At 38.7% G+C, this 17,266-nt stretch overlaps 1 protein-coding gene across 4 annotated transcripts in view; it reads left to right on the top strand.

Annotated features, from left to right (window-relative positions):
• Positions 1 to 328: 328 nt before the first annotated feature.
• UNC5C (unc-5 netrin receptor C) overlaps positions 329 to 17,266 on the top strand; it is a 343,699-nt gene continuing 326,761 nt past the window's right edge. For 2 of the 4 annotated variants that reach the window (XM_073891994.1, XM_025873550.2), the window contains exon 1: positions 331 to 732. In XM_073891994.1, coding sequence (XP_073748095.1) covers positions 609 to 732 — 124 coding nt within the window. In that variant the 5' untranslated portion in view covers positions 331 to 608. Of the gene's footprint in view, positions 733 to 17,266 lie in introns of all 4 variants that reach the window. The other 2 variants (XM_073891991.1, XM_073891990.1) reach the window with 2 other exon arrangements.

Raw genomic sequence — 17,266 nt, 5'->3', positions numbered from 1 at the left:
CCACGCCTCCACGGAGAGCGCCTCCGCGCACCCGTGCGCCCCAACGCTAGGAGGTGACCCTCCTTGGCCACCCAGCAGCGGCAGCCTGGACGTCTCTCAGGGGCGTGAGCACACGGAGATTGGAGACCCGAGAGCCCCACTGTGCCCAGCTCCCTCCCTCCGCTCCCACCTCCTCCCACTTCTCGCTTCCTCTCCCTCCCCCGCCTCTCCCCACCCCCCCTTGCCTGTGTGTGTTCGGCACAGAAGAGGGGACCCGGAGAGCAGTCCAGGCTCGGCGCGCCGCGGAGCTGCGGCTGTTCCTGCTGCTGGGGGGGAGCGGCGAGGTGGCCGCCTTGCGCCTCCCCGGACTTCCCAAGTGGGGGCAGAGCAGCCGCTCACCGAGCCGCCAGTTAGAAGGCTCAGGGAAAGAGGGACCGCCAAACTCCTCCTCAGCGTCTCCTCTCCACCCCCTTTTGGCTCCTGCCCTTGGAGAAAGTGGAGTGTGGCTCTTGGTTATCATTATTTCTTCGGACTGCTTCGTGGTGCACGGATTCAGCTGCTTCCCAGTGGGGTTTTCCGCTGTTGGCGCTTCTCTCTGTGTGGTTCCTGCCGGCACACCTCTGTCGACGATGAGGAAAGGTCTACGGGCGACAGCGGCCCGCTGCGGACTGGGACTGGGATACGTGCTGCAAATGCTCGTGCTACCTGCCCTGGCCCTGCTCAGTGCCAGCGGTACCGGCTCGGCCGCTCAAGGTAAGAGAGTCCGCCAAGCTCCGCGGCCACCTCCCTTCGCTTCTTCCTTGCCTCCTCCTTCCACTCCTCCTCCCCAGTTCTCTTGGCTTCCTTAATTTGCCTCGTTGCTTTCAACTAGAAGTCAGTTCACGTTCCACTTTCCCAACTAGTCAAGAAGCTTTGGTTATTATTATTTTTAATCCATCTTCCGAGATGGGCACGGATGGACCAGGGACGCACACGGGGTGTGGACCTACATCTATCTGTCTCTGGGCATGTGGGCGCCTTGGGTGTCTTTTGCACTTTCTGCTCCACGCTCACACGTTGTTGCATATTGGTCACACAGAGGTTTGCAGCGACTCTCGGTGCGGGTGGCTGTGTGGCATGCCATAGGTACACCCTGATGCGCAGAGGCTCCCGGCGCTGAGCCACATCTGGGGTTGCGGGATCTTCAGGGCGTCTCTGAGCACGTTAGACGCCGAAGGGCGCTCAGCGAAGGAAATGTGTCCATTACCGCCGAGGACCCACCAGCTCCTCCGTTGCCACTCTGCTGCTGCTTGGGGCGCTGTGGACATGCCCAGGGCACCCGGACCCGCCACCCAGCCAGCGGCAGGCCTCGGGGAGGTGCACGCCTCCACACTCTTACCCTTTCCGAGTCTTCCTCCCAGTAAGCCACGGAGAAACTTAAAACCCCAGAGCTCTGGGAAAACGGACTGGTTGTTCAAAGAGGACACTCCCCCGGGTAATGGGCCAGTTTATAACTCTGACAATTTAATTTAACGCGCCTGAGCTTTAAAACTAAGTGACCGGGGCCGTGGGCAAAACAGGGGTTGGGAGAAGAGCGGTCAGGAGTTGAGGGTGAATAAGGAGGGAGGGGAAGCGCGGGGGCTGATTGTCTTCTTGTCCCCCGAGTTTGAAGTGGCAGCGGCAGCTTCCAGCCTTCCGAGCCCAGGAAGCTGAGTGGAAGGGAGAGGGCCAGGAAAGAACCAACGCTGCCCCCCCTCTGGGGTCTGTTTCGCGTCACCTGGGCCCCCAACCTTGTGGCCAAGCCAGCGCCCACTTCGGTCTTTTCGACCAGTTCTGTGGAAGTCGCTGGCTTAGGGGAGGCAGCTGTTTTTTTTTTTTTCCTAGGGCGGGGGTGAAGGAAGCTTGTCCAGCATTCGGAGGTAATTCAGGGATCCCATCATCTCGGTTACACTTCTTTCCAAATTTGGAGAGCAGAGGAGGTGCGGCGATAGCCTCGAACTCCCGGGGCGTTGCTCGGACACTCTTGGAGGTTCCTGACTGCATTCCCTCTGATTTGCGAAGGCTCTTGGGGGAGAGAGCGTTGGAGGTGGAGGGGAGCGCTGAGCGTTAGCGAGTGTGGTCCGAATGAGGAGGTAAGTGATTTAGCAAGGCTTTGTGAATTAGCGATTGCTACTTCGGGAGTAAATTTTCCTGCTGCCTAGCTAAGTAGCCACGCTCATAAATCCTTCCTTCCCTTCTTACCAGAAGCCTCCCATCCTCGAGGTTCTGCCCTGATTTTCTTATGCATACTTCCAGAGCTCATCTGCCTGTCCATTTTACAAAGGAATCCTATGAACGTGTTGTAGATTTCTTGAAATTGGTAAGAAGTTCTCTGGGCAGCAGCCAAGGGTGTTTAGAGAGGAGTGTTTGGAAGTTTAAGTGAACAACCTGATGAATAGTCGTGAAATCAATCGCGTGACTCCCTGTGGGATTCGCCTACTGTTATTGGGCGCACAGAGGACCCAGCCATGGGGTGGGGTTCAGGTGGAGGTCGGTCGGGGGAGGACTGGGCGGTGAGAGAACCCTTTGGGAAAAGGACAAGTTAAAGTCCCCAAAGATGCCAAAGAGAAGCTATAGGATTCTTGCCTAGAGCTTACTACAGCAACATTAAAAGGACTGGGTCGGAAAAAAAAATCAATAAAGATAATCAAACAGGAGATTGTAAGTGGATTAATATTGAAAGAAGGGAGAAGAGATTAAAAGAAAAAAAAAACGCTCAAGACAGACTGAGCGAGCTAGCTGTACCATTTGCACTTTTCTTACAGACCAGGCAATCCAAAGATTGGGGATTGAACCTGCTCCTCTGGTCTTAAATGGAAAAATAAAATGTATTCTGTAGGGTATATGCATTTCAGTGGTGTTCCTCTCCATTCAGTTTGTTTAGTTACTCAGTTGCTGGTGAATCAACTGTTTGAATCTTATGGTCTCAAAAGACACTATACTCCCACTTTTATCTTTGTTAGCCTCCGTGCTTCAGGACACTCGCTCTTCCTGTGTTGTCTGTTAGGTATTAAAAATGTAGAAAACACCAAACTCAGCTACTATCACGATCACTCTAACCCATTTCCCAGCCTGCTTACTATTGAGCCACTAGTACACTTTCTTCTCAGAATCACACTTTTATATCAGGCTGGCGTTCAAACCTCCTTTTCCTTCTAATTTCTTCTCTTTTCTCCTCCCTCTTTGGACTAGCACACTAGGGAAACTGAAGATACTGTTGCTTCCTCAGGTATGATTTCCATGTGTTGAAGATTTAAAGATGGTAATGATCTATTTTTATGAATGGAACTACATATGCAATTAAGATGAGAAAGTTAATTTGAGGACTTGACAATGTGGATGAGATTTATTTATTCTGTTAGAGAAGTACTAGAAAAATTAACAGTTTTAAGAAAATATGTATGTCTTCAGAGGTAGCCAAAAAAAAAAAAACCCAAAACCAACAACAGATGTTTAAGATGAAAAAAGAAGCATAATAGGTATTATTTGTGAGTATACTATATTTTCTAACTGTAGTTTAAATGAAGACAGCAGTCATTTTATTTAGGTCCTTGGGAGATTCTCCGGGCTTTAGGCAACAACTTTCTCCTTTCTGGCTATGCCTTAATTGTTTCATTCAGGATTGCCTGAAACTCATAGCTCCAGGGGGGAAAATATTGTGTTGTTTCTGACTTCCAAGAATGAAAGATTTTACTAAGTAAAGAGAGAGAGAGAGAAAGAGAGACAGAGAGTGTATTTGATCAGCGTGCCTCAGAGTTAGTGCCCTCCTGTTTTAGAAATGCATTTATTTCTGGATTATCACAGCATTGATATTCTGCTTATCTAGCACCAACTAGTGTTATGAGTGTTAACATCACAAAAGTCAGAAAAGAAAATTAGTGAAGACTCAAATCATATTGAGACTATTTGCTATTACCAGAAGTTAATTCATAATGTTTTTTAAACAAATAGTATACTTCTTCCTACACAAGAGTAGAAACTACTTTCATGCATTTATGCATATTGCTGTGGTACAAATAGACAGTTGGCACAAAAGATAACTGAATTTCATTACAATTATATCACATATTTTCTCCATTTTAGGAGCAGAGTAAATTCATAAAATCACATTTGGAATTTGCAGTAAGGAAAAGTATCCTTGCTCAAGGAATGCTTAAAATGCCTCAGAGGACAAACTTTTCAAATGCTTGCAAAGAAGGAAGAACTATTAGATTGTTAACATTCACTGATTCCTTAGTCTTCTGTACTGTGGATACTGGGGACTCAGCATTCAACAAGACAAGTTCTTCGACTATCTCCCATTTTAGTCTCCAAGCTGGATGTCCTGATCAGAATTCAATCTAATCTTTTTTAAGCAACTCCCCCCCCAAAAAACATAAAGGAGGCATGGGCTTCACCAAGGCAAACCCTCCTAGCTTATTTAGAACTGTTGTTGAGACTTAAAAATAACTGCGCTCTAATGTATGCTCCCTTCTCCAATTGGTGCCAACAGCTAGAGTGTGCTCTGTTGGGCCTGAACTGCATTTAGCACTTTTCTGATTTAGGTCATGGCTTGGCTGGAGCAGCAGAGGGAGTCACTCTCAGAAGGAACATTAAAATTACAGGCTGCAACCACTATTATTCCCAATCATAGGGGAAAAGAGTGGGGGTGGGGATTTAGCCAGAGTCCTTGCCTTGTGATTTTAACCTACTTTTTTTTTTTTTTAGTTTGACTTTTGTATTTGTGGCAGTTATAAACAAACCTGGTTACATTTCCCCACAAATTAGAAACCCGTTAGCTCCTTGGGATAGTGTAAGATATTAGAAGTAAAATTCTAAACAAACAATTGTTGTGCACTTATTATGTCCCAGACTGTGCTCTGTTTGTCAGGGACACAATGTTGAAAGAGACAATTTCAGCCCTCAAAGAAGACACACTTAGCAGCATATAATTATAATGCACTTTCTGAAAAATAACAGTCAGCATAGGTATAGTACTTTCTGGATTCAAGTATCAAAGATAGTGAACATAGGTCAGGGTAAGGTACTACTGGGAGTAGTGGTGGGGTTTCCAAAATTTCAACACAAAGGAACTTAAGGATGGCAATGTGGTTTGAAGTGGGATGTTCTAATGCCATGTTTGCATTGGAACTGTCTAACTTATGTTAAATCTTAATTAAATTTAATGTATATTTGGTCTGGCTTTGAGGAGGCACAAGCTAAGTGTTGTTAGTGGTATGTGCCCATTCTGCCGACTGGCTTAGTGTTTTTCGGTGTCTCCTAATGCTGCTTCTACCACCTCCTAATTGTGTTGCTATGGTTGAGTTATTTAGCTTCATTTGTGCCTCAGTTTCCACCAATGTAAAGTGAAGATAATATATACTACCGGTCTTATTATGATTGAATGAGTTAATACATGTAAATTGTTTAGGGCCATGCCTGGCCCACAGAAAGGAAACATTATTCTTTGGCTTCTAACTCTGTAAACCACTAGCAAAGAAATCTAGAAGTTAAAGAAACTGAAGGTCAATAATTTTGAACACGGACTAGGGATTACGGCAGACTCTGCTTCACCAAAAGCAACAAATGAAGCTGTCTGAGGAGATGTTCCAAAATAGATCACTGCAAACTCCTGGACAGTGATGTGCATGGTTCCTTGAACAGTCAGTCAGGGGGAAGCTCTCTCCCTTCATAACCCCATTTCTTCCTTTCTGCTTTCTCTGGGAAAATTAACCTAATGCCAGTTCTAAAAATGCCATGTTGAGTCACTGCCTGTTAAGTCCTGGCTGCAAGCTCTACCCTTGACTTTCTATCTTTACAATGAATATTGAAAGATAACTTTTCATAAATCATAAACACTTCTGTGGGAAAATAAAAACCAAACATGCCAGGCTTTCAGATAAGAGTTTAAGAAAAATCAACCCTTTATGCAAATGTCAATAGTTTTCCTTTAAAAAAATGGCAAAAATGTATGGTCTAAAGAACATAATTGAATGCATATTAAAACAACACAAAGAATACATTATATGTTTTAAAAAAGAAGAAGATAGCAGGAAGGGAAAAATGAAGGAGGGGAATCGGAGGGGGAGATGAACCATGAGAGACTGTGGACTCTGAGAAACAAACTGAGGGTTCTGGAGGGGAGAGGGGTGGGGGGATGGGTTAGCCCAGTGATGGGTATTAAAGAGGGCATGTACTGCGTGGAGCACTGGGTGTTATACACAAACAATGAATCATGGAACACTACATCAAAAACTAATGATGTAATGTATGGTGATTAACATAACATAATAAAATAAAATTTTAAAAAAATGTAAAACAACACAAAGAAACGTAGAAAAATAGGTTGACTCAAAGGCAAAGCAAATTCACCAAGACTTTTCATTGTTCGAATTAAATTTGCAATAGAAAGTTTCAGTGTCATAATTTAGAACAACATGGATAATCTAGATAACATATTTTGAAACTTTCACATTTAATTAATTCTTGTTGTTTAATGGTTATTTCTATTTGTTCATGTTTAGTGGGAATGTTGTTTTCTGGCTAACTTTTATGAAAACACTAGGGATTTGTGGGGAATTTTATGTTACTTAGAGTTAAGACAGGTCTTTTTCTTACAGTATTTTCATTTTGCTTTTAAGTTTTGATTGCTTGTTCTACACTTTTAGATCCCCAGATTTCTCACTTGCTTTCTTTGTTATCCTAACTTCTTAAAGTTATGTATGGACTCTTCTTTGATTTCATATTTTATTTGGATTTGGTATTGCTTATGTATTTGTGGAGGAGGGCAACATGAAACTGAGACCTTGGGTATTGTCTCAGTATTGCTTAGTTCAGGGATATTTCAACTAGAACAGAGACTCACAGAAACTCAGTGCTATTTTTTATGTGACTTTTTTAAAGTGGGGTAAGTTTGCCTTGAAAAATATTAAAATACTACTGTCTCCCTTTTTCTAGATCTTAAAAATAAATCCAATAACTGAATAATTTATAGTTTCTCTTATTTTAAATATGTGTCATCTCCACATTTATGGAGATCTTAATAAAAACATCTTATGGTAATAATTTTATGAGCTAACAAGACCAGAGATAGTAAACTTTTTATTCTTTCTACCTGATTCGAGCTCTCAGAAGAATTTTTGCCTTTTCATCAAAACCTAATACATATATTATGTTGACAATATTTTGATTCTTCATAAAAAAATCTTAGAAATTACTGTTCTATAATTTCAGATTTTTAAGAAGAGTTTGGGTTGAAGTTGTAATGCGGTTTCTCATCTTGAGCATTTTTGCCCCCACAGAAGTTGCTACTTTGGGATTATATAATAAGGTTTTGAAATACACAAAGAATGTCTCCAGATTTTAGAGGTACCTAAAGCATATCTAGCCTTCTACGTGGAATTTATAGTGTTAGAGTTATGGTAACATTAATTAAATTGAAGTTATAATTTGGAACATGAGCTATAGCTTTGAAAGTGCCAAATATGCAGATATTTGTCCTTAATGTCATTATACTTTTTATTAGCAGTGAGCAAAAGTGCTTTGTGTGGCAAAAGTGAAGTCTAATATCTGAAAACTCCAATGTTTGGGGAATACCCTCTTTTAATTAAATAACAAACCATATCTCCATGCAGCGTGGTAGGGGAATGTGAGAGTGAGGGGAACTAGGTGACACTTACATTGGTGTGCCTGTTAGAGTACTCATTCTAAATGTGAAGGCTCAAAATAATCATGTTAACTGATGATACTGACTAATCAAATTTAATTCCAGAGTAACCAGCCTTATTTATTTTAAAATGTTGTGAAGATAGAAGTTTACCTTCATTAATCATTGTCATTTGGGTCCTGTGGCTAGTTTCATTTCGCAGCAATTATGAAAGCCATAAAAATGGCTCATGTAGATAAACGTGTATTATCTTCTCTTCTAACTAAGGAGGTTAAACAACAGAAACTCCCTCAGCACATTTAACAGGTTTATTGATGAATGCTAACATTTCTAAGTTTTAGTCAGTGTCTTTTTTTTATTTAAGATTTTATTTATTTATTTGACAGAGAGAGACAGCGAGAGAGGGAACACAGGCAGGGGGAACAGGAGAGGGAGAAGCTGGCCTCCTGCTGAGCAGGGAGGCCGATGCGATGCGGGGCCTCGATCCCAGGACCCTGGAATCATGACCGGGGCCGAAGGCAGATGCTTAACTACTGAGCCACCCAGGTGCCCCTTTAGTCAGTGTCTTAACTGATTATTTAATCATGAACTGCCTGAACTCAACTATATATTTTTTTGTCTTTTCTGTTTTTTTTTTTTTTCCTGTTTGGAAGAAAAACCTTATATAAGAACATTCCTTTCCAATAAAAAACAGATTAGTGCTGGCATATCAATGCCTATATCAAAATACCTGTATTAAAATACATCTGAAGCCCACTTATAAGGGCAAATATGTCCATGAATGGAAATGCAGGTGTTTCTAAAAATTCAAGAAAATTAGTGTGTATAAAATACAAAAGAGTAGCATAGAAGTAAAGTATGCCATTTGCATAGATATGTAATCACTTTAAATTAAGTCATAATATATATTCTCCTAGATCATGGAAGTTTAGTGCAAGGTGATAGGATGTGTGGTGCGGTAATATCCACTTATAACTATAAGCATAATGCATTGCATTCATGTATAAAAGTAAAGAGAGCAATTTTGGACAAATCTAATCTCTGAATTTGCAAGTTTGTTCCTTGTAATCAAATTGCACATTTTAAATCATTCGCCCATCTTTCTGGAATTTCCAGAACTTAAAAAAAGTGTCCTTTCTACAACCAGATCAAAGAGTACTCTCTTTAACAAGTGGTATTCCCTAAATTTTGCAGGAACTAAAAACCATCGTCAGTGACAAAAGCACTGCTGTTTTATTATATGTGATTTCCAGAGTCCTGTATTGTATCTGACCCAAACCAAGCAAATAACCCAATTACTACCACAACAAAAACTTTATGATTGGGAAGATAGAGTAAATAATGGTCATTTCACTTTGAGCATTATGTCTGTGTGAAATATGTTGACATTTTAATTTAGCTTTTGATAAGGGGAAAATGATATATTTTATCTTCCCCTGGATGAAGAGTTTGCCAAATATACACATCGTAGCCACCCAGTGGAAGTGCTCAAGTTTAGCAAGCAGCAATCTTGAAGTCATTCTAAATAAAACAGTAATTATCACTGTCGTTTTCTTTAGCAACTTTACTTCTTCCTTCTGGGTATCCATAAGATGATGAAAGAATATAAGCTTTAAAATGTATTAGGGATCAAATTCAAGGACTGAAAGAGCCTAAGACATTTCCCTCCCAGGTTACCACAGCCATCAACAGCAGAGCATGCAGCTTGGTGGAAAACAGAAGCCCATTTCAGTAACTGCTCTCAGAAGCTGAGGAAAAACAGGCATGTTCAAATGATTTATTATTTTTGCTATCCAGAATAGAGACCTCCGATCAATATTTCATCATAATATTATTCAACAAGCCCTCTGACTTGCAACTTTTATCTAAAGAAGAGTGTTGATCTGTACTGATTTCAGTTAACACAGCAGAAGAACTTGGAAAGTACTTAAAAGATGTATACTTGAAAAAAATTATATTTGGATTTTATTTGGACCTGTTTGAGCAGGATGTGCTTGAGAAATCTAGACTTAATTAGTGAGATACTGATATATGGTGTCTGACAGTCTGTTTCACTAGTAATAGAATATATAATTAATCCTCCAGTGGTCATTATAAAATGCACTCTCATTTCCTGAACTACTCTGTTAAATATTGTCATTAATAAGAATACGAACATCGTAGTTTAAATCTCATGTACATAAGAAATCCAATAGCATTTCTAGAATTATGTAGGAGTTCTTTTTTTGTTTTTTTCATTTAAATTCAATTAATTAACATATAATGTATTATTTGTTTCAGAGGTAGAGGTTAGTGATTCATCAGTCTTATATAACACCCAGTGCTTATTACATCGCATGCCCTCCTTAATGTCCATCACCCAATTTAGGTAGGAGTTCTTTTTTTTTAAGATTTTATTTATTTATTTATTTATTTGAGAGAGCAAGAATGAGAGACGGAGGGAGAGCACATGAGAGGGGGGAGGGTCAGAGGGAGAAGCAGACTCCCCGCCGAGCAGGGAGCCCGATGCGGGACTCGATCCGGGACTCGATCCGGGAGTCCAGGACCATGACCTGAGCTGAAGGCAGTTGCCTAACCAATTGAGCCACCCAGGCGCCCCTATGTAGGAGTTCTTAAGGACAATTCTTCAACAGAAAAATTGCTGAAGTGGAATTTTATCTTTATGAAAGTATCACCAATGTCTTTATATATTGATGTTTATATATTGATCAAAATATTTATTTTTGTTTAGTTTTACATGCACATGCATATATTTATGTAAAATTAGAAGGACCACAGTGAAGAGAGTTATAGTTTACTTACTGTAACATAATAAAAAAATTAAAAGGATGACTAGGAAAAGTTTTAACAATAGATATGTTTTCCCAGTAGGGGTAGTGGTAATCAGTTTATTGGATTTATTAGAAATGATGATAACATGAAAGGTACATGTCATTTTTTATTGAATAAAATAGCTATAGAATTATTTCCTACGGGGTATTTCCAGGCAGAGTCTTAATGAAATGAAGAGTCACAAGGAGTAGACAAATATAGTTCAGTATTTCCCTGTGAGCCTCTATATGCTGGCACAAATTGTGTGTGTGTGTGTGTGCATGCGTGTGTGTAACTATTTTTGTTTTAGGAGAATTTTTTCGAACAGCTTTGGCAATATCTTTAGAAAGCAAAGAGAACCTATCAAAAAAATGAAAATAAAACTTACTTATAAAACAAATTCATAAAGGTAGTCATCAAATGGGGAAGCAAGTTTCACCACTGCTTTCTAACTGAAAAATTACATTCTACTTTTCTGCAAAAGTTCCTCACTCTCCGCCAGGTGCTAAGTCGTTTGCACAGTGTCCAGTAGAGACACCTCTGTCTCATTGTCACAGTGGCTTATCTATAGAAACAAGTTTTCTCCTATTTTCCAAGTGACAGAAACTAAAGGATACCCACTTTCACTGCCTTGTTTCAACATGTGGAGAAATTCCCGTTGTTTCCTACCCAGTGGACTATAATTTGTTGACCAAGGGAGAACAATAACTTCCATGCATGAATGGGTAAAATCTTCATCCACATGCGTGAGTCCCTCTGCAGGTACTCTCCGGAAGAGAGATTTCCTTGTGGACTGATCGACGGAGAGGTCGGTTGTGTGGTTCTTCCTTGAATTCTGATGATTTGTTTCAACTTCTTAATCAAGTGTGGAGTTGTTTCCAGACTGCAGAATTTTGGTTTTCTTGGACTCCCTTAGATGCTGTGCAGGTGGCTTTATATCCAGGTATCTCTATCACATCCATTGAAAACTTTATTTAAATGAACAAAAATATAAAATTAACTGAGGGGGGTAAAGGTTGTTACTAATGAAAGAATACACAGAATTTCGCTCCAGATAGAGGAGTAATATACTTCCTTGCTTATATTCAATACTGTATTAAATGCAGATTAATACATAAATATTTATATGACACATCAACATGTGAATACATATTAATTATTGCCATACATTTTCACATCACTTGGCGTTTCTGAACTAGAATTTTAAAAGGTGCAAATAAATGCTAGGATTCAGAATATTGTCTTGTATGTTCTCTTAATGTATGTGTCATACATTCTTGGATGATATGGGGTTCTTATAACAAAATATGTAGGACTCTGCTAAGAATGGCAAAATAAATAATAATGCCTCACAAAGTTTTGTGATTACAAGCCTAAATGCTAATGAGGGTGGTTGCCGGTTTAATGCTGAATTGCAAGGTTAAAAAGAGGGTCTTAAAGATAACAGCAGATTCCAGAGTCCTTGAGTTTGTTTTGCATTCAGTGACAGTCACTAAATTAGGGAAAGGAATGTTCAAACAACACACTTGAGGAAAAGTGATTTTTATAGAAAGGAGCCATTTCTGCTAATAGTCAGTAACTGCACGTAACCCCTCTGACATTAAAAGTCCATTAGCTAAGCCCAGTTTAAGTAGCAGCTGATGCAGTGTCAGCTAAATGTACATAGGAATTTTTTCATATAATGCAGTAAGAGCAGTTCTATAATTTTTTTCTAGAACTACATACATTAAGTAAAACAAATGTCATCTGATAGTAGTGGCAGGGCTGCCAATAAACAGGCAAAGATTTGTGATGAAACAAAAGTAACAGTCTATATAACAAGAAGATAATAAATGGTAGTGATGGTTTTAAAAGGGAGTCTGAGAAAAATCATATGGAGAAGCTTAAGCTGACATCCAGAAAGAGTTGTTTCCTCAGAAGCACATAATAACATGCACTGCTTTGAGACACTCACTTTAAGTGATGTGATTTTTTCTGTTTTTTACTATTAGCCACAATGTTTAGGTTTTCGGTGCGTTTTCAAACAACAGGAAGGCCCCTCCTTAGGCACTGGGATGTGTGTGAGAGTAGGGGGGCACAAGGTGATTGAGGAAAGAGACCAGGGAAAAAAGTGAAAACAGAGGTACATGTGTTAATATTTTAAGGTTTACTAATATTCGAGTTACACACTAAAGATGAAATTAGTGTTAATATTTTAAGGTAATGACTATGATACTATTTTTAAAAGCAATATGATCTTTCCTGCAATGAAATCAAAAGTTAAATTGTCCATTTTATACCCTCCTCTCCCATTTTTTTCCATCTTTTGGATATTTTCTAATCTCCATTTAATCATCTGAAAGATAAGATGTTTTACTGCAAATTATATTAGAATTCAAGAATCTTTAATAAGTCGTCTTAAAGAACTCTCTTTAAGAAGACAGCATTCTGTGACTATAAGACCATTGTGGAAACAAAGTGTGAGGGTTGCTTAGTAATCTAGTGTGTTGAGTTGAGAACAGGGCCGTAATTATCAGTGGCTGCCATGCTTACACAACTATAAAGTATTACAAGGACCTCCATGACGACCCCCCATTATCAGACCATTAGTGAAACACTGTTCAAGCAACAGTGGGGCGCCCTGCTAAAGCTTATAACCTCAATCACTTGGGCATAAGCTTTGCGTATATTTTCACATGGTCATTTGGACTCTCGTAACACTTTTAGTACTCAGAATTATTTATCAATTTATTTCTGAATTTGAGAATTTATTCATAAATTTAAGTCTACTCTGAGACATCTATAAATTTTAGTCAAATCTGAGACATCACATCATTTGTTTATTTTCTTATTTATTTTTAAAAGTCGGTTTTTCTTAAATGATTAAAAAAAAAAAACACCTCACGTAAACCTGCATTGCTTGATGGTGAAAAGAAACAAAAGACAAAAATGGAAAAGAAGGACTACTATTTAATCCTAATAGGGTGGCAGAGATCTCCAATTCATTCAGATTTTCATGCGAGCATTTCTTAATAAAATCAAGAAGTATTTTTTTTTTTTTGGTGTTGTTAACTGTTTTAACTTGGTTCCGGCCATTGTAAAGGCTTGTTTTGAATGAATTGGAAGCTTACATGGACAGAGTTTTTGCAATTAAATTCCTAACCAATATCCCACTTACTACCATGTTGCATGAGGGACTTGATGACTAATTTCATCTTTAGTGTGTAACTAGAATATTAATAACAGATGGAAATATGCCTCAGTTCAACAAATAGCCTTTGGCTTTTAATTCTAAACCCACTTTATTTTTTTCAGACTACAACATCTGCTAAAAGTGATAATTTTCTGTATGTTTTTCTTTTTCCATCATAAAACTTAATTCTATTGCAAGATGATAAAGAATATCAGGATATTTGGCCACATGAAATTTTGTAAACATCTATGAACCAGTATTACAAAATTGAATTATGTTGGAAATAAGATGATTCTGGACTGATTGAAATAGGACAATTATTATATGAGAATTTGGAATAGATTTGAAAAAAATTACCCTGCAACCCCTCAATGTCAATACACTGTTGCTTTCTTGGGTACCTGTACAAATGTATCTTTTTTTTTTTTTTTTTGGTACGAAGAATTACATTTAAAAATTTTTGAGTGTATATAATAAATAGTATGGCTTGGTGTGAAATTGAATTTATTTATGCTTGGAAAACTTTTTTTTCTTTAAATAATCTCTGGGACGCCTGGGTGGCTCATTCAGTTAAGCGTCTGCCTTGGGCTCAGGTCATGATCCCACGGTCCTGGGATGGAGCCCCACATCAGGCTCCCTGCTAAGCGGGGAGTCTGCTTCTCCTTCTCCCTCTGCCCCTCCCCCCTGTTCATGCGTGCTCTCTCTCTCTCAAATAGATAAATAAAATCTTAAAAAAATAATCTTTGATGATGCCTATTCTTTGGTGGGATTATCATGACCGTTTAGAATGGTGAATGGTTTCAGCTTTCTCTCTTTTTTCTGTTTTGTAGTTTTACATTTCCTTTTCTTGACTGTCAGGGACTTAAAAACGTATCTGATGTATGCATATGTGTGGACTCAGTAATCTCCCGACATAGGAAATTAATCCAAATTCACTGAAAAAATACGGATGTCTACAACCAAGAGTGTTCATGTGGTAACTGGGCTAGGGAAATACTGTCGGCAGCTTTTATGTCAATCTCGTGGTAAAGGGAAATAGACTGAGAAATTCAGTAGAATATCAGAATAATAATAGTATTTCCACCATAGAATTGTGAGGGTGAACAGAGTTATCAAAAGTGAGTAACTGAGAACAGTGCCTGGGACCAGATAAGTATTTAATGTACATTAGCAATTGTTGTTGCTGTTGCTCTTGCATTTTCACTACATAAGTCTGTGCTGTACGATGATTGTCATTTGGCACTGCTGTGAAAATAATTCAATATATCACAAGAAAGAGAGGATTGCACTCAGTTGGGAGTACCATCGGGGTGGGGGGGTGGGAAATGCCAGATGAACCAACAAAAACATACTGTCACAGGTAAAATTCTTAAAAGAAATTGGTAGATTTTCAAATCACATTTTCATCCTCGGTTATGAAAATTTAATGGCACAGTAACATTTTTTGGAAAGTCAGCACATGTTTGTTTCAGTTTTATGGACAATCACGTTAATGTATTTTTTGTGCCAAATTCTGACTTTAGAATATATTCTATTAAAAACTAGTATCGAGAGGTGCCTGGGTGGCTTGGTAGGTTAGGCACCTGACTCTCGATTTCGGCCCAGGTCATGATCTCAGGGTCACGGGAGCGAGCCCCACCTAAGACCCCGGCTCCTCGCACTCAGCGTGGAGGCTCCTTGTCCCTCTCCCTCTGCTTCTCCCTCCACCCTGCCTTGAGCGTGCCCTCTCTTTCAAATAAATAAATAAAATCTTAAAAAAACAAAAGCTGGTATTAAACAAACTTCAAAGAAAAAAATCAGTTCATATTTTCCTCCACTAAAATTAACTTTACTTGTAAAGGCAAATATAGGTAAAAAGGCTAGGAAAGAAAAAAAAGCAAATTCTTAACTTTTTGCTAACATTTAAATTCTTTCTGGAGGAATAGAAGCAATTAAATTTCTTCCACTTATGTCATAAATTTTAACACACCAAAACATGGACTGATCTTAAGGTAGAAGCAAAATTTATTAAACAACTTTCTGAGCAAGGTCAAAGTTTTTACATGTGCAAGGGTCTTATTATAATACAGGCAAAAAAGAGACATTAATTTGATACCAGACTCCTAAATATATATGTTGTGACTGACATTTATTAATTATGTTAAATGCTGCATTTAATAAAATACTTTTCTAATGGATTAGTTCATGAACCAACTGTAGCTGAATTCTGTAGTTTCCCAATGGTATTACGTGTATTGTTCACGATTTATAAGGAAGGAAAGGGGACGGGATTCACAAAACAGTTCTGTTTGAAAAAAGTTTTCCCGTATGTATTAAAAAAATGAACGTTGCTTAAGTAACAACCCTATTTGGAAAAAAATATGGACATAGAAAATGCTTTCAGGTACAAACAAATTCAGTATTATATTTTTTAGTTCACAGACATTAAATAATCCCTTTTGTTCTTTTGTTTTATATTCTCTAAAATGCTTCATTGTAAAATTAAAATAAGACAAAACATAAAAACCTTTTTTATCAAGATGTGTCAGATTTGATAGGAAGAACATAAACCAAACATTAATAACCCCAAACAATGCAGCTGTACACCTTCAGCAAATAGAATGTAATACATGCATTATTAACTAAAGAAACAAATAGGGTAACTCATTCACTGCACCCAAATGATATGCACACAGGAAACACTTTAAATAGACATGTAGAACACTGATTCCTTCGTCACTTTCTTTAACTGGAAAGCAAAGTTTAACATTTTTATTTTTTAACACTAACCCTCCTTCCTCACTTTCTCAAGTTTTGTGCTGTGGGAAATATCCAACTTCTTACAGGGAAAAATAATAATTCTGGAATCAACAGTGTGGTTTAGTCCCAACATAATTATAAAAACCTCTTGTATTTATAGTATCTTATTCCATTTAAAGAACCCAACAGAAGCAGCCTAGAATGTTTTTAATGATTGATTAAACTGCTTATTTGTTTTTGTTTTGCTGTATGTAACATTTGGTTTGTAGTAGTTTACTTTAAAGATTTCCACTAAAAAGGTGAGACTGTTTTTTATAACCCTTTCTTCTAGGCTATCCCTGTTTTTTGTTGTTTGCTTTGCAGTAAACATAGGCTTCTCAAAACTCTAGTTTTCTGAACATGAAACTATCTTAGGAAGTTCTGTTGTGTAGTTAATGAGGGTTGTTTAAAGAAATTGATATGAACAATATCTATTTTGTGCCAGAATGTGTGTTTATTTGCCACTTTTTTGTTGCGGGGTGGTGGGGAAGGGAGCAATTCAGAAAACCAAGTTGTTATAGCAAACAAATAAAAATTAAATTATTTTATAGAGTCATATGTACTTAGAGACTTTATATATTTGCAATCATTTAAACATGTTCAACGCCTTTATTTAAAAGATTTATTTATTTATTTATTTATTTATTTATTTATTTATTTGCGAGAGAGAAAGTGTGTGCAAGCGCATGCCTGCGCAGGCAGGGTGAGGGGCAGAGGGAGAGGGGGAGAGAGAGGGGGAATCCTCAAGCACACTCCCTGCTGAGCTCGGAGCCAGAGGTAGGGTTTGATCCCAGGACCCTGAGATCATGACCTGAGCCATAATCAAGAGTCCGGGGCTTAACGGATTGAGCCACCCAGGTGCC

This window comes from Callorhinus ursinus, unplaced genomic scaffold (genome assembly GCF_003265705.2).
Source record: "Callorhinus ursinus isolate GAN/ISIS: 27379988/994484 unplaced genomic scaffold, GSC_fseal_2.0 scaffold4, whole genome shotgun sequence".
NCBI classification, from domain to species: domain Eukaryota; kingdom Metazoa; phylum Chordata; class Mammalia; order Carnivora; family Otariidae; genus Callorhinus; species Callorhinus ursinus.
The sequence above is the reverse complement of the archived record's forward strand: the minus strand, read 5'-3'. Positions and strand labels throughout refer to the sequence as shown.